Genomic DNA, 23,327 nt, shown 5'->3' with positions numbered 1-23,327 from the left:
TGGCCTGCATCAGAAATAGTGTGGCCAGCAGGAGCAGGGAAATCATTCTGCCCTATACACAGCACTGGTTAGGCCACACCTTGAGTCCTGTGTCCAGTTCTGGGCCCCTCAATTTAAGAAAGACATTGAGACACTTGAACGTGTCCAGAGAAGGGCAACGAGGCTGGGGAGAGGCCTTGAGCACCTCCCTATGAGGAGAGGCTGAGGGAGCTGGGGTTGTTTAGCCTGGAGAAGAGGAGGCTCAGGGGAGACCTTATTGCACTCCACAACTACCTGAGGTTGTAGCCAGGTGGGGTTAACCAGCACCAGAACAATAGGACACAGTCTCAAACTGTGACAGGGGAAGTTTAGGCTGGAGGTGAGAAGAAAGTTCTTCACAGAGTTGTTAGCCATTGGAATGGGCTGCCTAGGGAGGTGGTGGAGTCACCATCCCTGGAGGTGTTAAAAAAGGGATTGGATGTGGCACTTGAAGCCATGGTTTAGTAGTCATGAGGTGTTGGGTGACAGGTTGGACTTGATGGTCTTTAAGGTCTTTTCCAACCTTATCGATTCTATGATTCTATGTGTTGTGCACCTCAAATACAGAGCTTGCCATAGCAGCTGAGAGCTGCACTCAGCCTTTGGGGAAAAAAAAGGAAAAACTGTTGTGATCACCTCCAGGCCTTCAACCAGCACTGCCTGGCTGTAAAGTGATACAGTATGATCTAGTTCCCCAGCCTCCTCTAGTTCCCACTCTGATATTTGAAACCTTCAGTCTTCTCATTATTGCTGTTGTTTTGGATAGCAGTAAGCTGTATTACTTCAGAAGAGAGGTTTGTGTATCCCTTTGTGCAGATAATGTTCACAAGAAGCATCCTCTTTGCCTTGTGATACAGCTGGTATTGTACATTATCATCAGGTTAGTGAGTTACAGTTTGTTAGCAGAAATGGAGGCATTCTTTCTTGTCTGTTTTCTGTGCTTTCACAATGAGTACTTTCCTTAGATATGTGCTTGCTGTTTACAGCTCTAACTAGAGAATGGCGGTCCAGTAATGATCCCATTGAATTTTAGCCACAGGTGCTTTTAAGTTCCCTTCTTTTGCATACCCTGTTACTACTCTAACTTGCAAACCAGAGCAAGCTTGAGGAAAAAAGTGTGAAATTCCAGATCCTGGAAACTTGGCTGCAGTGGCAAGCTTCTGCTTTGTGGACGAGGCAGTTTTATCTCTAGTCAGATCACCGAGAGGCTGCATGTACTTTTAATAGTGAATCAGTGTGCTAAGACTGTATGAAGTGATGCTGGATTTGGGTCCAGATCAAATTGAGTTAACATTTGTAGAACTCAGGAATATTATAACATTTATTTTTTTTCTGACCTTGCATTGTTTCTTCATCTCTCTTCAGTGACTCCCTAACATAACAAATGCATGTTGTGTTTGAGATTTTCTTAACTAAACAGTGGAGGAAAAATTCTGAACTCTGAAGGCTATTCTCTTCTCTAGGAGAATGATGGCTATCTTGGGACCCTGAGGTTCCCTCCTCCCCACCCCTAGCTGAGTAATCTGATTGAGATTGAGTTAATTTCTTCTACATATAAAGGCAGGGTCCCTTCTCTAGTTCTTGCCAGATGAGCTTCATTTAACCAAGCTTGGTGTTTGCTGCTTGAAGTTCAGTAATTCAAGCTATGATTTACAGTGCTGCAGCCATGTGTGGTGCATCTGCTCAGGGCAGAGCACTGCCATCTCATCTTCATTAAGATGTCTTTTGGGAAAGTATTCATCAGTTGCCTTAACAGTAATGTGCCTTGCAGACCAGCAAAAATGGGTTTGGCAGAGGAGTCAAAAACAGTGAAAGGGAAGCCCTACAAGTCCTGAAAGTGCTGACATCACAAACATTAGTTTACTTCCTTACCTTTTCTAAAAAGGAATATTTTTTGTTCAGCTGGAGAAGTAGTTTGAGCTTCAGGCTCCTGTTGGATGCTGTCCTTGTCAACATCCTGACAGAGTTAGGATGTTTGTTTTTAAGGAGTTTCAGTTTGGTTTAGATAACCTGGTACTTTATTGTAGTGAAGAACAAGGCTTTCTTTTGAGAACCCTGCTTGTTCTGTTTCAGTATGGCTTCATAAAAGAAATTTCCACTTGCTCCATGGATCCATCAGTGTTGCATCTAACACGCGGGATGTTGGTGCTTGACTCCCACATGAGGCAGCTGTTTATCTGAGGCACAGGACCTCTGTAAAGAGGCAGTAAAATTTGCTTTGACAGGGTTAGCAGCTCTCAATTTTGGGGAACAAATTGTGGGAACGGAGAATGAGATATGGCTTTGTCCAGCTTAACCACCAGAATACCAGAACCAAACCAGATTGATTGTCTGGAGCATGGGTGGACTGATTCAGGCTGGTCTTAGAGATGGGAAGAATGGGTGGCGTGTCACCTGTGTTCAGGAGGAGTTTGAAGAAGGGGTGGTGGCTCCACACAGGGCATTTTATTGCTGACTGCTGAAGGAGTAACAGTTTGTGATCCTTCTTTCCTCTCCAACCCTGTGTGCTGCCATGCTCCTTCACCACTGTGCTTTCTGTGATAGGAGCAAGAAAGTGGAGGGAAAAAAAGGATGCTGAGCAGGTATCTGACCTAGGGAAGAGAGGTCTGTCCTCATCCTGAGGGATGTGGAGGACTGCAGGGAAAAACTTGAGAATGATTGTACTGAACTAAATGAAGTAGCAATAGAGCAAATCCTTTCTGCTTGCTCAGAGTATCACCTTTTAAAGTGTTTTTATTTTTAAACTGGCAAAAAGAACAAATTCTGCTGTTTCGTGCTGGTAATCCTAAAATATTCACAACTTTTTGTCAGCACAAGGCTTTCTGAGCAGATTCCTCTGTAGAGCCTTCCTACATTCAATCAGTCTTTGTATTTGCATTAGTGAAAATAACAAAGGTGAGAAAGAGAAGTATTTATAATGGCTTGAATATGTTAAGATGATAGCTGAATAGAAGTGTAGTTGACATATGTATAGATCATAGAATCAATAAGGTTGGAAAAGACCTCAAAGATCATCAAGTCTAACCTGTCACCCAAGAACTCATGACTACTAGAGCATGGCACCAAGTGCCACATCCAATCCCCTCTTGAACACCTTCAGGGACGGTGACTCCACCACCTCCCTGGGCAGCACATTCCAATGCCTAACAACTCTCTCAGTGAAGAACTTTCTCCTCAACCTCCAGCCTAAACCTCCCCTGGCACAGCTTGAGACTGTGTCCTCTTGTTCTGGTGCTGATTGCCAAGGAGAAGAGACCAATCCCCTCCTGGCTACAACCTCCCTTCAGGTAGTTGTAGTCAGCAATAAGGTGTCCCCAGAGCCTCCTCTTCTCCAGGCTAAACAATCCCAGCTCCCTCAGTCTCTCCTCACAGGGCTTGTGCTTGAGGCTTCTCACCAGTCTTCCTTGTCCTTCTCTGGACACAGATGGAGGATTAGAGCCTAAATAAGAAAACAAATCCCATTAAAAACCAGAAAATGAAGAGAAAAATGTATTCTAGTGAAAGAAACAACAAACTGTTGTGGTTTTTTTTTCAGAGCAGCAGGATTGTGACTTGCACTTGAACAATCAGCAGCTGGAAAAATGCCAGATTCTAAAAGTGACTTGGTGTCTTTACATGAGCATGTTATAAATGATACTTCAGAGTTGAGTGAAGTGAGAATTTCAGATGAGAAAGGATCTGTTGAAAGAAGAAGAATGACTGTGATTGAGAAGAATGGCTATCACGACTCAGTGTACATCAGTGCAGCTCAGATTTTTCAAGGCATTCATACTGAAAAGCGTAGGGATAGAGCCTTGGTGCGGTACGGTGGTGACTCAGTGTCTCCCATGGTGACTCTTCAGGATGAGCATTCCCAGCGTGCAGCTTATGAACTGGCTTTTAGTGCTCTAAAATGTAAGTACACAGCTTTCCCAAAAACTGCAAAAGGAAATGATGTAGCAGAGAAAAAAGGGGAAATCAAGGTGTTTAGTTCTAGGTCCCTGGTTCAAGAGAGACAGGGATATACTAGAGTGTATCCAACAGAGGGCTTTGAGGATGATGAAGGGACTGGAATATCTGTCTTGGGAGGAAAGACTGAGAGACCTAAGGCTGTTCAGTTTGGATAGAATAGAATAGAATAGAATTAAACAGATTGGAAAAGACCTTTGAGATCATCGAGTCCAACCTATCATCCAACACTATCAATCAACTAAACTATGGCACCAAGCACCCCATGCAGTCTCTTCCTAAAGACCTCTAGGGATGGTGACTCCACCACCTCCCTGGGCAGCACATTCCAATGGCCAATCACTCTTTCTGGGAAGAACTTCTTCCTAACATCCAGCCTAAACCTCCCCTGGCACAGCTTCAGACTGTGTCCTCTTGTTCTGCCACTGGTTGCCTGGGAGAAGAGACCAGCCCCCACCTGGCTACAACCTCTCTTCAGGTAGTTGTAGAGAGCAATAAGGTCTGACCTGAGCCACCTCTTCTCCAGGCTAAGCAACCCCAGCTCCCTCAGCCTCTCCTCATAGGGCTTGTGCTCTAAACCCCTCCCCAGCTTTGTTGCCCTTCTCTGGACACATTCCAGCAACTCAGCATCTTTCCTAAACTGAGGGGCCCAGAACTGGACACAGGCTCAAGGTGTGGCCTAACGAGAAGACAGAGAGGAGATCTTATTAATGTTTATAAGTATCTGAAGGGTGAATGTCAAGAAGGGGCCAGGCTCTTTTTCATGGTGTCCTGTGACAAGACATGGGGCAGTGGATACAAACTGGAACACAGGGAGTTCCATCTCAACATGAGGAAAAACTTCACTGTAAGGGTGCTGGAGCACTGGAACAGGCTGTCCAGAGAGGTTGTGGAGTCTCCTTCTCTAGAGACTTTCTTAACCCATCTGCATGTGTTCCCAGGTGACCCTGCTTTGACAGGAGGGCTGGGCTCAGTGATCTTCAGAGGTCTTTTCCAGCCCCTACCATTCTGTGATTCTATGACCTGGAATTTTTTTAATTAAGCCCCAGTTTACCACTTGAATCCCTCAAATATTTAAATATATGTTGTTGGCATGTTGTGAAATCAAACATTTAAACTCTACCCTTCTCCTGTAAAGAAGTTTGTGGTAGAATTACCTTTAATTTTCATGTTGTTTAAACTTTAGTGATTTAGAGGTTTTTCTTCTGCAGTGTGACTCGTCAGTGCTATATTTTTTTGCAGATCAAGATCTTCTGGAAGAAATATTGTTGGATAGTTGTGTTTACCCGTGCCCATCAATAGTAAGTGAACATTTTTGTGAGGATGTAAATCCTAAGTTTTCTGAGTTGATGTAATGAGAAACTTTTCTGAGAGTTCTGTAACAGTCTCCAGAACAGCATCTGTTGATTTGAACTGTCTGGTAGCCTGAGACTGAAATATTGCTGTTCTTTTTAGACAGCTGTCTAAAGTGTAAATCTCCAAGGCATTAGATAGGTTGTTTGTGAGATTCTTGTTGTATCTTACTGCTGGGAATCAAAACCTTCAAAGAAAGAAGATAGGAGAGTGAACTACAATGCTTACTGCAGTGTAGTACTTAAGCTGTGATGATGTCCATCTGCTTTCCTTCCCAGTTGTGTCTTTGTGAGTAGGGAAGAAAAATCATGTTCCCTTCCTTTCTCCTGTGAACCCATCAGACACTGAACCCATGTTTAATTCCCTGGGCAAACTGTATTGTATACTAATATTGTAGTTGTAGTGGAAAATGTACTGGCTCCAGGTCACTCTATCACTGTGCTTTCTTGCACTTGGCCATGTTGACCTTGGTGAGGTATGCACAGGCCCACCTCTCAAGCCTGTCAAGGTCCCTCTGAGTGGCAGCCCATCCCTCCAGTGTGTCAGCTGCTTGGTGTGGCTGGCAAACTTGCAGAGGGTGCCTCAGTCCCACCATCCATGTTGGTGACAGAGGTGTTAAACAGTACTGGGAGATCATTTTTCAGAAGTAAGGCATGCTTTGTGTCCCTCTCACTGTCCAGTTGCTTTTCCATTGCAGCCGGATGAATTAACCTGCTTGCTTGTCGTGATGCTTTATGACCTACAAGACCGCAAGTTTGAGCCACGAAAGGGTTTTAATGGAGAAGCACCTGTAGCAGAAGTTCAGGAAGTAGAGCATTATTTGTACAGGTATTTGTGCTGAGAACTTCCTTTGCAATCGTTTGGGTTGGAAAAGACCTTTAAGATTATCAGCTTCAACCATTAACCCAGCATTGCCAAGCCCATCACTAAACCACGGCCCTAAGCACCACACCTCTGTGTCTTAAATACTTCCAGAGGTGGTGACTCAACCACTTTCCTGGGGAGCCTCTCCCAGTGCCTTTGGTGAAGATACCTTTCCTAACATCCAATCCAAGCCTCCCCTACCACAGCTTGAGGCCTTTTCCCCTTATCCTGTTACTTGTTACTGGGGAGAAGAGACCAACACCCACCTCACTCTAACCTCCTTTCAGGGAGTTGCAGAGAACCAGAAGGTCTCCTCAGCCTCCTTTTCTGCAGACTAAACAGCCCCTTCAGCTGCTTCTCACCTGACCTGTTCTCCAGACCCTTCACCAGCTTTGTTGCCCTTTTCTGGACCTGCTTCAGCCGCTAACTAGACTTGGCTGCTCAAGGCCTCATCCAGCCTGGCCTTGAACACCTCCAGGGAAGCATCCACAACCTCCCTGGGTAGCCTATTCCAGGGTCTCACCACCCTTGTACTGAAATCAGTCTAAACCTACTCTCCCTCAGCTTCAAACCATTGCCCCTTGTCCTATTGCTAGAGACCCTTGTGGAAAGTGTCTGCTCAGCCTTCTGTGGGATCCCTTCTGGTATGGGAAGGTAGCTCTAAGGTCACCACAGAGTCTTCTCTTCTTCAGGCTGAACACCCCCAGCTCCCTCAGCCTATCTTCATAGCAGATGTGTTCCACCCCAAATGTATATTTATATTTCCAAACATACAAAAAAAATGAAATCTGATGATTGCACTCCACAGATTGCAGTTCTAAAACACTGTTATTTACTTATTTATTTATTTATTATCTGTTTGTGTATTTGTTTTTATAAAGTTTTCTTTGAAAATGGGCATATGTGAGAGTCACCTGTCATAATTCCAGCCCTTGGTGGCATTTAAGTGAAACAATCTCAACTGCAGTACATCTACCTGTGGCTTGGACAGCAGCACTCTGTGCTGGGTTAGGAACTGGCTGGAGGACTGAGCCCAGAGAATGGTGGTGAATGGTGCCACATCCAGCTGGTGGCCAGTCACCAGTGGCGTCCCCCAGGGATCAGTGCTGAGACCCATCCTGTATATTATCTTATTGATGATCTGGATGAGGGGGTTGAGTCAGTCATCAGTGAATTTGTGGATGACACCAAGTTGGGAGAAGGTAATGATCAGTTAGAGGGCAGAAGGGCTCTGCAGAGGGACCTTGACCGACTGGACAGATGGGTGGAGTCCAACAGGATGACATTTAACAAGTCCAAGTGCCAGGTGCTGCACTTTGGCCGTGGCAACCCCATGCAGAGCTACGGGCTGGGGTCAGAGTGGCTGGAGAGCTGCCAAACAGAGAGGGACCTGGGGGTACTGATTGACAGCCACCTAAACATGAGCCAGCAGTGTGCCCAGGTGGCCAAGAAGGCCAATGGCATCCTGGCCTGCATTAGGAATAGTGTGGCCAGCAGGAGCAGGGAAGTCATTGTGCCCCTGTACTCTGCATTGGTTAGGCCACACCTTGAGTCCTGTGTCCAGTTCTGGGCCCCTCAATTTAAGAAGGACATTGAGACACTTGAACGTGTCCAGAGAAGGGCAACGAGGCTGGGGAGAAGCCTCGAGCACAGCCCTATGAGGAGAGGCTGAGGGAGCTGGGGTTGCTTAGCCTGGAGAAGAGGAGGCTCAGGGGAGACCTTCTTGCTCTCTACAACTACCTGAAGGGAGGTTATAGCCAGGAAGGGGTTGGTCTCTTCTCCCAGGCAACCAGCACCAGAACAAGAGGACACAGTCTCAAGCTGCACCAGGGGAAGTTTAGGCTTGAGGTGAGGAGAAAGTTCTTCAGAGAGAGAGTTGTTAGCCGTTGGAATGTGCTGCCCAGGGAGGTGGTGGAGTCACCATCCCTGGAGGTGTTCAAGAGGGGACTGGACTTGGCACTTGAAGACATGGTTTATTTAGTCATGAGGTGTTGGGTGACAGGTTGGACTTGATGATATTTGAGGTCTTTTCCAACTTTATTGAGTCTATGATTCTACCCTTGTGTGGGGTAAAAAATGTCCTCTAACTCCCTGCAGTACGAGGCTGGTGTTTGGCTTTGGCTTCTGGGTAAGACAACACTGAGACAGAATGTTGCATGTTAATAGATGCTGCCAAACTTGCTAAATTTGTGCCTATGCTTTTGTAGTTTCAGGACCAAATTGGCAGCTGCTCTAGCAAGATGTCGCATCAAAAACGATGCTCTTTCAATTGAGCACATTCTACCAGAAGCCATTCAGAAGCAGCAACAAAGGGCTTCTGCTTTACCTTTATGTGTTTGGGTAAACACATTGAAAATCAGGTGAGGTCTTTAAAATATCAGCTAGTGCTGACATTTTTACTTATCAAGTGGTATGGTTTACTGCACCCTTGGTTTAGAATTTCCAGGTTATATTGTTACTAGGAATTGAAGTTTCCTGCAGTGAATTCTGCTTAGACCAGTGGCACTGTGTCATATTTCTTTGTAGGTTTTATATATTGCAGTAATGGTAGTCATCAACTGTATCAAAGTGGTGAAGCAGCTTTGCTGCTGCCTCTGTGTCTTCTGCCAAGTAAATGAGGAAGTAAAGTTAGAAAAAACCGAGATGGGTGATTAAACTGTGTGATGAAAAATAGAGAAAATGGGCCAAGTGCCAGGTCCTGCACAGGCTTGGGGCAGAGTGGCTGGAAAGCTGTCCAGTAGAGAGAGAGTCGGGGGTGCTGATCCACAGCTGGCTGAAGACGAGCCAGTGTGTGCCCAGGTGGCCAACATCATCCTGGCTGGCCTGGGTGAGAAACACTGTGACCAGCTGGACTTGGGAAATGACTGTCCTCCTGTACTCAGCACTGGTGAAAATACACCTTGAGTCCTCAACTCAGTTTTGGTACCCTCACTGCAGGAAAACATTAAGATGATGGAGTGTGTCCAGAGATGAGCAGTGAGGCTAAAGGGTCTGGAGACACGGTCTGGTGAGGAGTGTCTGAGGGAACTGGGGTTTAGTCTGGAGTAAAGAAGGCTGAGGGAAGACCTCATTGCTCTCTCCAGCTCCCTGAAAGGATATTGGACTGAGGTGGGCATTGGTCTCTTCTCCCTAGTAAAAAGTGAGAGGACAAGAGGAACTGGCCTCAAGTTGCACCAGGGGAGGTTTAGGTTCAATATTAGATGACACTTCTTGACTGAAAGGGTTCTCAAACACTTGACCAGGCTGCCTAGGGAGGTGGTTGAATCCCCATCGCTGGAGGTGTTTAAAAGCTGCAGCGATACGGTGCTGAGGGATGTGGTTTAGCACCAGACTTGGTAGAATTAGATAATGGTTGGACTCAATGATCTTGGAGCTCTTTTCCAACCAAAAAATTCCACAAAACTTCTTTAACAGTGGGTGAATCACTGTGGGCACTCTGTTGGCAGTGTTAAGGCAGATACAGGAGTTAATAGCAGTATTTATTCTGTACGGACAGTGTGAACTTGACATAAAAATACACTGTTGAAAATCCTTACCTTCAGTGGGCTGCTCTGCATGTAACACTGGTGTTCCCACTTCTGTACTGGTGAATCATACCTGCTTACCTGTTACTTCTTTTGTTTTTGTTAGAGAGGCAATCCATTTTATTATGCTTTCAGTGGTTTTGTCTTGGACCAATGTTCTGGGCTTTGGTTACAGGCTCTTCAAGATACAGCAGGTGTGAATTTGCAACCTTTAAATAAGACAGAGCTAAAAACTGCTGTGTTTGATCCTGCCTTTGATTTGCATTTCAGCAGAGAGGTCTTGGTGTATATCACTTTAAATCCATTGCATTTGAATTGCAAACCTCAGCATTTAGAGGACACAGTCCCAGGCTGTGCCAGGGGAGGTTTAGGCTGGAGGTTAGGAGGAAGTTTTACACAGAGAGAGTGATTGCCCCTTGGAATGGGCTGCCCGAGGAGGTGGTGGAGTCACCATCACTGGAGGTGTTCAGGAGGAGACTTGATGGGGTGCTTGGTTGCATGGTTTAGTTGATTAGATGGTGTTGGATGATAGAATAGATAGGTTGGACACGATGATCTTGAAGGTCTCTTCCAACCTGGTTTATTCTATTCTATTTATCCCTCCATTACACTCACAGAAGGATTGTTTCAGTTATCAGCCATTAAATTTGTTGGTGAGCTGGGTGAAATGGGAAGGAATTGAAAGAACTTAACTCATCCAGCAGTAAGCTTGCTACAGTGTCCACTAAGGGTGCTGACATCTCTGTTTTGATGACTTGAGAAACTCTCTAGAAACACACACCTCTTTCTTAAGTGATTTTAGCAGAACTATCATTTTAGACTAGAATCTACACCAAAATTAGAGTGATTTTCCCTCTCCTGTATATGGAATATTGCATTTTTTTTTCTCTATATACATATGTGTATACACACACACTAAGCTAAAGGGCAGAAATCCATATAATAAAATGCAAACTACATTGCTTTAGTAACTTGCAGATTTAATGGTCAGAGTTGTCTGTTAACAGCCTTCAAGATGCTTTCAGAGATCTGAAGGATGAGGGATTCACAAGAGTTCAATCTGTGGCAGACTTGGACCATGACACTTACTGTGTGGACCAGCATTGCCATGATGTATTGTTTTTCCCTTCCTCTCTTAAAGAAAAGCTGCTGAATTCAGACCTTTATGCAGATTGCAAACTCCTGCTGCAGGTGAGTTGATGTCTCACCCTTAAATAGGAAGTTCTGCAAACGAAAATAATGCTTTAATGCTCCAACACATGAGCATGAGGTCATGTATTGTGTGACTGTCCTGGAATTAAATCACTCAGGCAGCAACAAGCTCTCAAAAAGGTTTTGGACATACTTAATAGCAGGTAAGTTAGAAACTGATTGACTTAGTAAATTTAGCATATAAATGTTAATGGTTAGAACTGATTGCTGCACTTAAATTAGCAGGATGTTTGAATAGATCTGATCATAAAACTGTTGAAAGAAACATGAAATGTGGTCAAAGAGTCTGTCTCGCTTCTGAAGATAGGAGGGAAGTTTCTATGTGACTCTACATGCATTACCCCAGGCAGGAGATAATGATGTGCTGGTAACATGACATCTGTTCCTCCTCAGTTGTGTATGTGTGACAGAATGATGATGATGGTCTGTATTGTGTGTAGTGCTGTCTACAACTCCCTGAAGGGAGGTTGTAGCCAGGTGGGGGTTGGTCTCTTCTCCCAGGCAACCAGCACCAGAACAAGAGGACACAGTCTCAAGCTGCAACAGGGGAGGTTTAGGCTGGATGTTAGGAAGAAGTTCTTCACAGAAAGAGAGAATGTGCTGCCCAGGGAGGTGGTGGAGTCACCGTCACTGGAGGTGTTATAGGAAGAGACTGCATGGGGTGCTTGGTGCCATGGTTTAGTTGATTAGATGGTGTTGGATGATAGGTCTTTTTCAACCTGGTTAATTGTATTGTATTGTGTTCTATTCTATGCTATTCTAAATTTCCTAAATCTCCATAAACCCCACTGGTCTTTCCCCATCATTAGCCTCCCCAGGCAAGACTGGTTGGAGGTTCTTGTTGCAGAGCAGTGGTTTTGGGCTAACCCTGCAACAAGACACAACTACAAAGGATCCAGAGTGTCTGATGACACTCAGAAGAAACATTTCAAAGGGCTTTTTTTCATTTTGTGTTCAGCATTTCCTGAAATTTTAGCCTGCAAATTGATAACTAAGTAATTAAAAATTTATTAACCAGGCACAAAGCAATTCCAAGTATCTCATTTGGGTGTGCCTGTTTTGAATAGGAGCCACACAGAAAAGATGTGTACATCACAGATCCTTAGGTCACCAGAGCAGATTCTGAGCATTACTACTTAAGAACATTCAAAGCTAGAGAATAGAACCCTCAAAAATTCTATCCGTGTGTAGTGGGGTAGGGTAGTACTCAAGCACAGAGAAGTTAATGTGAACTGTCCAACCTGTCACCCTGTCACCACCTCATGACTAGTAGACCATGGCACCAAGTGCCACGTCCAATCCCCTCTTGAACACCTCCAGGGACGGTGACTCCACCACCTCCCTGGGCAGCACATTCCAATGGCTAACAACTCTCTCTCTGAAGAACTTTCTCCTCACCTCCAGCCTAAACCTCCCCTGGCACAGCTTGAGATTGTGTCCTCTTGTTCTGGTGCTTGATTGCCTGGGAGAAGAGACCAACCCTCACCTGGCTACAACCTCCCTTCAGGTAGTTGTAGAGAGCAAGAAGGTCTCCCCTGAGCCTCCTCTTCTCCAGGCTAAACAACCCCAGCTCCCTCAGCCTCTCCTCACAGGGCATGTTCTCAAGGCCTCTCCCCAGCCTCTTTGCCCTTCTCTGGACACGTTCAAGTGTCTCAATGTCCTTCTTAAATTGAGGGGCCCAGAACTGGGCACAGTACTCAAGGTGTGGCCTAAGCAGTGCTGAGTACAGGGGCACAATGACTTCCCTGCTTCTGCTGGCCACACTATTCTTGATGCATGCATCTCTAATATGAGATCATTTACTCCTGTATATGTGCTTTCTTCAGTCCAACCTGCCTCAGTGTTTAAATTTCAGCAAAATCCTTTGATGCAGAAGGGCTTCATTTTGCTAGTACTTACCTTCAAGAGCTGTGTGAATAATTCTGCCTTTCGCTGTCAAGCTGTCTCTGAGGATGAGTTTTGCATTTTGTGGGCTGTGTTTTCTTTCTGGAACTGGCTGTCATTAAGAGTTCCTCCTGAAGGGATCATGCACACTTAATTCAGTGAGTTTAATTTAAAATTGATTTAGTGAGTTTAGTTGAGAAGTATTTAAATGTAGTGAATGTAATTGAGAGTTATTTACCCAGTTTAATTTAGAATTGTTTCTATCTAGCGAGTTTAATAAGATGCTTAGGTTTGTCCTTCATTTAATTCCATGTTAGCAGCTATCTTGGTTTAGGTTTTCTCCTCCTCTCTTTCTAGTTGGTCCTGAAAACAATGAAATAATTGGGAAAGGAATAGGTTGGCACTCAGAGGTTCCAAATGAGTTGGTTATTGTGTCATTATTTCCAGGACAAGTCTCGCAGCCTTGCTGTGCACTCTGTGCAGGCACAGCTGGGGACAGAAGATGATGTCGTAGTGGCTCACGTGGGTTCCCATCTCACCATTGCTCATCTCTCAGCACTGACAGCTCAGAGCACATCCAGGATTTTTGTCTGTGGTGTAGAATCGTCAGCAAAAGCAGATGAACTGAGGAACTTACTCAGTCACATGGGATGTCAAAGTAGGTGACCAACAGTGTGTACTTGTGAAGTGATGCAAGGCAGCTATTTGTGATACCTATCAATGTGACATATGTGTTTCAGGATTCAAAGGGTTTGGGGAGGACAATAACAACATATTTTGGCCCAAGGTGAACTGATGATGACTCCACTTAACAAGGAAGTTGTCCCCTAGATCAAATTGCTCAAGGCCTTATCCAACCTGGCCTTCAATGGGTTAGATGAGGCCTTGAGCAACCTGGTCTAGTGTAGGGTGCCCCTGCCTGTGGCAGAGGGGTTGGAACTACATGATCTTTAAGGTCCCTTCCAACCCAAACTGTTCTATGCATCTGTGAGTTAATCAAAGGTTGCAGATTAACCATCCTGGGTGCAGGCTCCTGAATCATCAGGGTGAAGTTTTCCATATAAGCAGTTACTGTGTAGTGGTTGGTTTAGTTGGCAACTTTTGGTTCTATTTATTTGGCGTCTTGGCTGTTGCTTTCAGTTTGATTTTCACCTGTTTCTGAGGGTGTTAATCCAAAGCACGTGCACTTCCCTGGTTTATCCAGAGGACACAATCAGAACAGAGTCCAACAAGGCTCCAGAACCCCATGAGCAGATTTTCCAGTGGAAGGTGCTACAATCTAGCCCTTCAACCTGTTTGAAATCAGTGGGGTAGACTTTGTACTTTGCAGGAGCTGGATACATAGAATATACATAGAATAAACCAGGTTGGAAGAGACCTTCAAGATCATTGTGTCCAACCCAGGCTCTAGCAGGCTCTAGCTCTGTGGAAGTCTGTGTAGCCCCACAGAATCTTTGCCCTTATCACATTAAAATTAGGAAGGTTTGCTTGCATGTAGAACTCCTGAGTGTCCCCTCCTTTTCTTCCCCCCAGATATTCAGTTGCTGCATGAAGACTTCACTAAGATTGAACCAACAGACCCGAGACTTGAAAAGGCAAAAGTCATTTTGCTGCTCCCACAGTGCTCTGGGCTGGGTGTTGGCAATCCAATAGACTTTATTTTAAATGAATGTGGAGGTAACTTCTGATACAACAGGTAGCTCATGCTTTCTGGTAGGGATAGTATTCAGGTATTGTGGTCTGGACATTGTATCTGCTTCAGTAAATGGTCTGTCATAAACACTTCCTTTTAGATTCTCAACAGCTGTAAAGCATAGAAGTAACTTGCATCATTCTGCATGTGCAATATATGTGCAGGCTACTGTGGAAATACAAAAGAGAGCTGATAAAGTATACAGGTGATTTTGCCACAGAACGTGAACAAGAGCATATTTTCCTACTTACGATTCCCAAAGAGAAAACTTTCTAGGTGGCACTGAAGCATTCAGAATGTTTTGTAATGACAACTTCAAGTGGGTGGTATGAAGCTTGAGGGTTATTGAGGGGAGCAGAGTGTGTGCAGCCTTTCTTTTAAAGTAAAAAGCTGTAGGTAGAAATTTTATTTCAAGATGTCAGTGAGTGCATACAATTTACCCTCCTTTACCTTCCTTTATGGGTGGGTGCTGTAAGTCTATTCAATGTACAGTTGTCATGAAACACAAACGAAAAAGAGGCAGAAGTTAATTACAGGTAAAGAGGGACAGAAGAATGAATTAGGCATTACTTAGGGTTGTGATTCATAAAACCTCCCTTCCCTCTGCACTGCTAATGCCCAGGTCACTGCAAACAGCTGGATTTTAAGGCAGTAATACAAGTTGCATTAATAAATGTACAACTCCCTGCATTTAGATGCAGGATTGCTGAGAGACATCTTCCGAGGATCAGTGTCTGAGGACAGACTGCGTGTCCTGGCTGAGGGGCAGCTGAACGAGCTCAGGCACGCGCTGCGGTGTAAGTGTGTCAGCAACACAATGGGCTTGGGAAGAGTGGCTGGAAAGCAGCCCTGTGGGAAAGGATCTGGGGTGCTGGTGGATGGACAGCTGAACAGGAGGCAGCAGTCTGCCCAGGTGGCCAAAGCAGCCAGGAAGCATCCTGGCCTGGATCAGAAACTGTGAGCAGTAGGAGTAGGGAAGTGATGGTGCCCATGTACTCAGCCTTGGTGAGGCCACAGCTTGAGTACTGTGTTCAGTTCTGGACCCCACAGGATACAAAAGGCATCGAGGTCCTGGAGTGTATCTTGAGAACAGCAGTGAGGCTGGTGAGAGGTTTGGAGGGCATCGTATGGGGAGGGGCTGAGGGAACTGAGGTTGCTCAGTCTGGAGAAGAGAAGGCTAAGAGAAGATCTTATTGTTCACTACAACTATCTGACAGTAGGGTGTAGTAAGGTGGGTGTTGGTCTCTTCTCCCAAGTATCAAGTGATAGGTGAGAGGAAATAGAATAGAATAGAATAGAATAGAATAGAATAGAATAGAATAGAATTAACCAGGTTGGAAGAGACCTTCGAGATCATCATGTCCAACCTATCATCCGACACCACCCAATCAACTAAACCATACAACCAAGCATCCTGTCAAGCCTCGCCCTGAACACCCCCAGCGTCGGCGACCCCACCACCTCCTCAGGCAGCCCATTCCAGTGGGCAATCACTCTCTCTGTGTAAAACTTCCTCCTAACCTCCAGCCTAAACCTCCCCTGACGCAGCCTGAGACTGTGTCCTCTTGTTCTGGTACTGGTTGCATGGGAGAAGAGACCAACCTCTGCCTGACTACAACCCCCCTTCAGGTAGTTGTAGAGAGCAATAAGGTCACCGCTGAGTCTCCTCTGCTCCAGACTAAGCAACCCCAAATAGCCAGAAGTTATGCCAGGGGAGTTTTAGTAGGGAGAACTTCCTACTGAAAGACAGTGGTCAGGCATTGGAACAGGTTGCCCAGGGAGGTGGTGGAGTCACTATACCTGGAGGTGTTTAGGAGATGCAGATATACGGGGCTGAAGGACATAGTTTAGCAACAGACTGGGTAGAGGTAGAGAAGGGTTGGACTAGATGGCCTTAAAGGTCTTTTTCAACCAAAACAATTCTGTGAATATTAATAGGTGAGAGGAGGACACATTTATTGCTAAAAATGACATCCAGGCATAATTTGTATGTGGGATTTGGTCCTTACTGAAGCACAGCGTGTATGGAGAATTGGAACAGTATGAAAGTTGCCTGTGCTTGCTTTGCAGTTAAAGTACAAGCTGTTGTTTACTGTACTTGCTCGGTTTACCCAGAAGAAAATGAACTAGTGGTGAAAAAGGCACTGGAATCTGCAGTGGAAGGAAGGAAAATACAGACATACAGGTATGAAATAAGAAGTTTTGTCTGTGGAAAAGTTCAGGGTAACTTTAAGTCTTAGCAGGTATCTTATCCTGGACTGATCTTTGTATCACAGTATCACCAAGGTTGGAAGAGACCTCAAAGATCATCAAGTCCAACCTGTCACCACAGACCTCATGGCACTAAGTGCCACGTCCAATCTCCTTTTGAACACCTCCAGGGATGGTGACTCCACCACCTCCCTGGGCAGCACATTCCAATGGCTGACCACTCTCAGTGAAGAACTTTCTCCTCACCTAAACCTCCCCTGGTGCAGCTTGAGACTGTGTCCTCTTGTTCTGGTGCTGGTTGCCTGGGAGAAGAGACCAACTTCCTCCTGGCTACAACCACCCTTCAGGTAGCTGTAGAGAGCAATGAGGTCTCCCCTGAGCCTTCTCTTCTCCAGGCTAAGCAACCCCAGCTCCCTCAGCCTTTCCTTGTAGGGCTTGTGCTCGAGGCCTCTCCCCAGCCTTGTTGCCCTTCTCTGGACACGTTCAAGTGTCTCGATGTCCTTCTTAAACTGAGGGGCCCAGAACTGGACACAGGACTCAAGGTGTGGCCTAACCAATGCAGAGTACAGGGGCACAATGACTTCCCTGCTCCTGCTGGCCACACTATTCCTAATGCAGGCCAGGATGCCGTTGGCCTTCTTGGCCACCTGGGCACACTGCTGGCTCATGTTTAGGCGGCTGTCAATCAGTACCCCCAGGTCCCTCTCTGTTTGGCAGCTCTCCAGCCACTCCGACCCCAGCCCGTAGCTCTGCATGGGGTTGCCATGGCCAAAGTGCAGCACCCGGCACTTGGACTTGTTAAATGCCATCCTGTTGCACTCTGCCCATCTGTCCAGTCGGTCAAGGTCCCTCTGCAGAGGCCTTCTGCCCTCTAACAGATCAACACCTTCTCCCAACTTGGTGTCATCTGCAAATTTGCTGATGACTGACTCAATCCCCTCATTCAGATCATCAATGAAGATATTACAGAGGATGGGGCCCAGCACTGATCCCTGGGGGACACCATCTTGCGTTACAAAAGAACATGGCTGTTAATTATGCTCATATATAATTATCTGGTGGTTAATATACCTAATTATTGGAAAGAAATAAATGGGAATTATTAGGAAAGATCAATTCTAGAAAGATGACTCCTCAAGTCTTTCTTGAAGTGGGAGTTTAACAAAAAGATAAGGTTGTAGAAGAATGTCATTGAAAGACATAATTTGATACATCTTTGTCTAGTTCCTTTTAGATCCCTAAATGATATTTTCTGGTAACTTCTGTTTTTGCAGGCTTATTCCTCCTGTTTTTTCTCCTTGCTCTGATGCGGAGGCTTCTACTGAAACCTTTTTCAAACTGGAGCCATCAGATGTTTCCAGTGGCTGTTTTTTAGCTGTTCTAGCAATAGAGGTAAGCAAAGCACCATTTAAACCCATTTGATGGGAAAGGAATGTTGCCATTTTCCACAGAAGATGATAGGAAATGGAACATTATGACAAGAGAAATCCTGGATGTTCTTAGGAACAAAGAACAGGCAAGCAGTTGAAATGTGCCACTTCTGGAGTTGTATCCCAACCACAACTTTCCAGCCTGTGCCCTTTTATTCTGGAGCTGTTACTGATCAGAGCAGTCTCTTGATTTAAGTCAGTACTAAGAGCATCTCGAGGAAAAACTGTTGCTGTGACACCTTGGCATGAAACCCACAGCGTGTCTGGACTCAGGATAAATGGTGTTCAGTAAAGTCATTTGTTCTCTCTCTGTCACCAAGGTTTTCCAGACACTCTCACCTGTAGGGATTAATACTTCATTAGGATCTGAGTAAAACAGGGATTAATGTTTCTTTCCAAAACTTAAGTCATAAGCAAACCTGGCTTTAAAGGCAGGGGGCTTTTGCTGAGTAAATGGAAAGGTCATGGCAGGATACCTGAGGAAAGGCCTTAAAGGGCTAGTTTGCATTTCTGAGCATCAGCGTTGTCCTCCTGTGTCTGAGAAAAGTAGGACTTCTTTCACTAGGAAGAGGGGGAGCTAATTAGAATGTAATTGAAAATTAAAGCTCTGAGATCTTACATGGTTATTTGTAGCACTTCCTGTCACACTGCAATTACAACGCTTGAAGGAGGCTTGGGGGGAAGCTAGAATGAAGAGAATGACGCAGAAAAAGCTTTTCAAGTTATCTCTTGCCTTGGTTTTCTTGTGGAGCAAATTCTGAGGGGTCTGGGGTGAAGGTGTTGAATTTGCAGCTCTGATTCACCGTGGTTTTCTCTGAAATGTTTAGAAAGAGTCTTCTGAAAGCTTGTCTGACATTTTGGCTCGTGCTGCAGCAAAAGGGCTGCTAGATGGTTGTGTGGCCAAACCACAGAGAGAGAAGAAGCAGAAAGGAACACAGAAAGGAACACAGAAAGAAACACAGAAAGGACCACAGAGAGGACCACAGAAAGGACCACAGAAAGGACCACAGAGCAGATGGAAGGTTACCACCAGTGGAGCAGAGCCGAAGATCACCCAGCTTCACCAGAAAACTGTCCTGGAAGCAAAGGCTGAGGCATCTGTCTCTAAAGCAGTCAGTAAAGCAGAAGAGAAGGTGGTGAACCCAAGAGAGAGCAGTGCTCAGGTGAAGAAACCTATCCAGCCCACCTCAGCCACAGGTGGTGTGCCAGCCGCGGGCAAGGCAGGCAAGAAGCAGGCACCCGTCCGGAAGGCGCGGGCGGAGCGCAAGAGGCTTGTGCTGAAGCCTGTGGACATCGCTTTGCCTCTGGTGATAACACCACCTGCAGCTCTGCCCCGAAACAAAGCCAGGACGAGGATTCAGCAGCGCTTGCGTTGCTGGGCTGCAGCAAAAGGCTCCAGTGGTGCAACACTTGCACAGCGTCTGTCTAAAGTGGTCAGACCAGCTGTGGCAAGCCATCCTCGGCCCTGGCAGTGAGGCTCTTCCATTTCTGCCTTGCCTTTGTGCACAGGTAAAACCTCCTCTAGTTACTAATCGATACACCGAGATGATGCTTAGGCAGGATGGGACAAGTCTTTTTTCAGTGGTGCCCAGTGACAGGACAAGGGGCAGTGGGCACAAGCTTGAACATAAGGAGTTCCATCTAAACATGAGGAACTTCTGTAGTTTAAGGGTGCTGGTTCACTGGGACAGGCTGCCCAGAGGGGCTAGGGAGTCTCCTTCTCTGGAGACTTTCAAAACCTGCCTGGATGTGTTCCTGTGTGACCTGCCCTAGGTGATCCTGTTTTGGCAGGGGGGTTGGACTTGATCTCCAGAGGTGCCTTCCAACGCCCAGCATTCTGTGATTCTGTGCTTCTGATGCAGGATCATCTTGCTGTGGGAAAGAGAGAGCTGATGAGCTATTTGCACAGGAATACCCATGTTAGATGGCAGTTTGTAAAGTGAATTCAGCTCAGCTGCAGAGGGCTGACACTTCTGAGGGAGAGTGAGGTCAAAACCCAGCAGCTTCTTGCTTTTCACTGCCAAGGGAGAAGTTAAAGCACACATTTCTCCCTCCCCACCTCACAACCTGCAGAGAGCTGTCCAACCTTAGTTATACTGTGATACTGTGATACTGTAATACTCCATTTCAGTTTCATTTTTTTGTAAAGTGAGAGTGCACCACCCATAGAAGAAAGGATGATGCTGACACTATGCCAGCAGTGTGGACAGTTTGCTCTCGTTCATCAAATATGGTTGCCTCCCTGGATCAGTGACAATTGCTCTCTCTTAGCATTTTAAGCTAAGCCAGCTGTCCCCCTCCAGAGCATCACCCACCTGCTGCACATCCCTGTGAGCAACACATGCTCCTTACCTGCTTCAATAGAGAGGAAAGCTCTGCCTTTCTTTCTGAACAGAGTTGTACACCTGTGCACATGCAATGGACAGAACTGATGGAAAAAAATTCTCCATTTCATTCCAAATCCATCTTGGAGCAGGAGAGGTGGCTACACGTTAAGAGTAGGAGATTCTGAGGGGTTCTCACTATGGTTGTTAAAGGCTTAAAATAAAGATTCTGCAGTTAGAGAACCATTTAAAAAAATCTAAATCTAATAATAGAATGAACTGCAATTAGTTATTAAATACAATTAAAATTCCTTGTAGAACAGAGCTGTGTCTGATGCCAGAACGTCTGGGATACATGCACACTACGCCTCATGCTGTCCCATAATTGGCCTCATCTTACCTTCAGGAGTTTGCACCTTTGAAAGGCTTTGGAGGCTGAACCCGTGAGAATCTGGATGTCCTACCAAAATACCAGAGCTGGTGGTGAAGAAGTTGGTTCTGCAGGTCAGCAGCTCACTTTGCAAGCAGGAACATCTCCTGGTGGCAACCTCTGGGACTGACTTGGGCTTGCTTGTAGGTAGAGAAAGCCTGCATGCTCCGTTGAACACTCAGTAACTTTTGACAGTAAAGCTGTGCTTTGGTCACTCATTTGCTGAAATCCCATTAGGTATTGGTGATTTTAAACCAGACCCTGGTGATTCAGCTCTCCAGGTACAAAAAGTGTCCGCTGTCCTGCTGCTGCCTCTGAACCACCGGTGTGCTTTTCCCTCCCCTCAACCACAATGTGGCACAAAAGAAGTGATTTCCCCCTTTGATGGACCAGTAACAATTGAGACAAGCATTTTATGCAGCTAAATTTATTCTCAGAACAGATTACATTTAAATGTGGAGAAGTGGTCAACAGCAGGGAAGACTCTTCCTGCGGGTGTCAGTCAGCTGCTTTGGGTACGACTGAACTCTGCTAACAAAGGCTGGGGGTGCGTGTGTTCCCTTCTTTCTCACTGCTGTTGGGATAACTCAGACCTGCTTTGGCTGACTGTACAGCACAAGGTATTCATGGACCTGCCCAAGGAGGAGTGAGGGGGTTTGTGGTACTGCTGAAGGGCTGAGCCCCTACTGACAGTTGAAATGAGAAAGTTCTATTTTCTGTGGGTGATTTATTAATCATTTTAGACCCCTGGTTAAATGATCTCTGAAGTGCTTGAAGAAATTAAAAGAGATGTAGAAGTCCCAGTGGGGCAGAACTGGCGTAAGCTATGAGATACTCCATGGTTTCCGTCGGGAAGGGGCCTGTTGTTTCCATAGGCACAGGTGAGTGCACACAAAACAGGTGACACATTTTTCTGAGGGTGGCTTTTCTGCCTTTCCATGCCGTTTTTGTTACTCCTCTTTAACCACCCTGCAGGTGGCCCTTTTATCTCTCCCACATCCCCCTTGGCTCCCCTTCAAATGAAAGAGTAAATGGCTTCAATCAAACCTACAGCCAGCACTGCAGATTTCAAAAGAAAGGTTTTTATCTCTCAGTCCTTGACTGTGACTATAAAATCTCCTTGCTTCTGCAAGGGAGGGTTGTTGATGAGGGAGGTGGCTGATGTGTGATACTTACCTCTTAACTACCTAAATGCATTGGGGGGGAAAAAAAGAAAATAAGAAATTAGCTTTGCTTTACATGGTTTGGTTTTGGTTTTTTTTTTTTTTTTCTTTCTTTCTTTTTTTTTCTACAGACTTCAATAAAAATGTGACTACAAATAATTACAAAGCCTGCCCTTTCTTAGGCAACCTATAGTATACAGAGTGGAGAATGTTCCAGGAGCACATCCGAGTACAGACAAATACACCAACGTAATCGCTCATGGAGAGGAGGTTCCAGTAAAAATAGAATAAATAAAATAAAAATATTTTAAGCTGTATTTAACAGGGTTAAGTTAGAATATGGCATCAGACACACAAGGCATAGTGAACACGGCTGCCTGCCTACAGAACCAACTAGGTATTACCCAAAAGAATGCATAGGTCACAGGAGGGTGGCTCTAACGTCAACTAAACCAGGGGCAGCTGCTCAGACACACACACACACGCACTCCATACAGACTCTTTTTGGCCATGGTGTAAGAAGAATGTCTTGAGACATTGTTGAACAAAAGCTGCTGCAGGATGAGGCTCTGGTTCTGCAAACACCTGGGTGTATGGCTCACCTTTTGGGTAATAAGGAGCTCTACTGAAGCGGGAAGGCCACATACAGTCAGACCATTAAGCACACTACTTAAATATTTGCAAAACCAACAAGGTTTTGTTGACAGACACAAGACTCTTAAAACAGATACTGGCAAAGTGACCTACAGCTTTGCAAATACTTCTCTCTCTCCTCCTCAGCCCTTGCTGTGCTACTGAAAGCTCGCTAGATGTTGACAGCCTCAACAACACCCACGCAGAAGAACTTTTACACCGCTGTTTGCTAAGTGTTGGCTTAAAGAGAGTCCAGATCTCTCCTGGGGAGAAGCAGCCCTGTGCAGGTGCAACTGAATTAAATGCTCCTCTTCTAAAATGCACTGTTGCAGAGAATGGTTGCAAATCCCACATCCCGGGACTGTAAAAAGACACTGTCAAATATTTTCTGCAATTTAAAATAGGATCTCTAGCACAGTGATGAGTAAGGGAACTTTGATCTCCTGACTTCAGGATCCTACCTGAAGGCACATCATCAGCCACCACACCTTGACAGCAGTCATCATAGCAAGTGAGTTTTCATACTGCTTCTAGCAGGCATCACTGGGATCAGTACTAGAAACTAAACAAACATGGGAGCTGCCATCTCCATGTGTAGGATGTGGCTCCATGGTCAGGTTAAACCACTGGTGCTGTTAAA

At 45.5% G+C, this 23,327-nt stretch overlaps 1 protein-coding gene across 1 annotated transcript; it reads left to right on the top strand.

The window, feature by feature from the left end:
* The first annotated feature begins 3,599 nt into the window (after positions 1–3,599).
* Positions 3,600–22,150, top strand: NSUN7 (NOP2/Sun RNA methyltransferase family member 7). Its single transcript, XM_054173628.1, has 13 exons — positions 3,600–3,912; positions 5,209–5,267; positions 6,017–6,147; positions 8,391–8,543; positions 10,715–10,898; positions 13,251–13,461; positions 14,337–14,480; positions 15,192–15,293; positions 16,567–16,681; positions 17,982–18,099; positions 18,965–19,059; positions 19,171–19,646; positions 20,780–22,150. The coding sequence occupies exons 1-12, from the start codon at positions 3,600–3,602 to the stop codon at positions 19,610–19,612; spliced, it is 2,067 nt and encodes a 688-aa protein (XP_054029603.1). The 3' UTR covers positions 19,613–19,646; positions 20,780–22,150.
* The last annotated feature ends 1,177 nt before the right edge of the window (positions 22,151–23,327 follow it).

The sequence above is a fragment of the Dryobates pubescens genome, chromosome 1, assembly GCF_014839835.1.
Source record: "Dryobates pubescens isolate bDryPub1 chromosome 1, bDryPub1.pri, whole genome shotgun sequence".
NCBI lineage: Eukaryota > Metazoa > Chordata > Aves > Piciformes > Picidae > Dryobates > Dryobates pubescens.
This window is presented reverse-complemented; position numbering and strand designations above follow the sequence as displayed.

Excerpts from the sequence above, each read along its gene's own strand:
- NSUN7 (XM_054173628.1), top strand. The coding sequence starts at position 3,600 with ATGCCAGATTCTAAAAGTGACTTGGTGTCTTTACATGAGCATGTTATA. Across the intron at positions 16,682-17,981 it reads AGGAAAATACAGACATACAG|GCTTATTCCTCCTGTTTTTT; the intron begins GTATGAAATAAG and ends CTGTTTTTGCAG. Across the intron at positions 19,060-19,170 it reads AAACCACAGAGAGAGAAGAA|TGGAGCAGAGCCGAAGATCA; the intron begins GCAGAAAGGAAC and ends GGTTACCACCAG.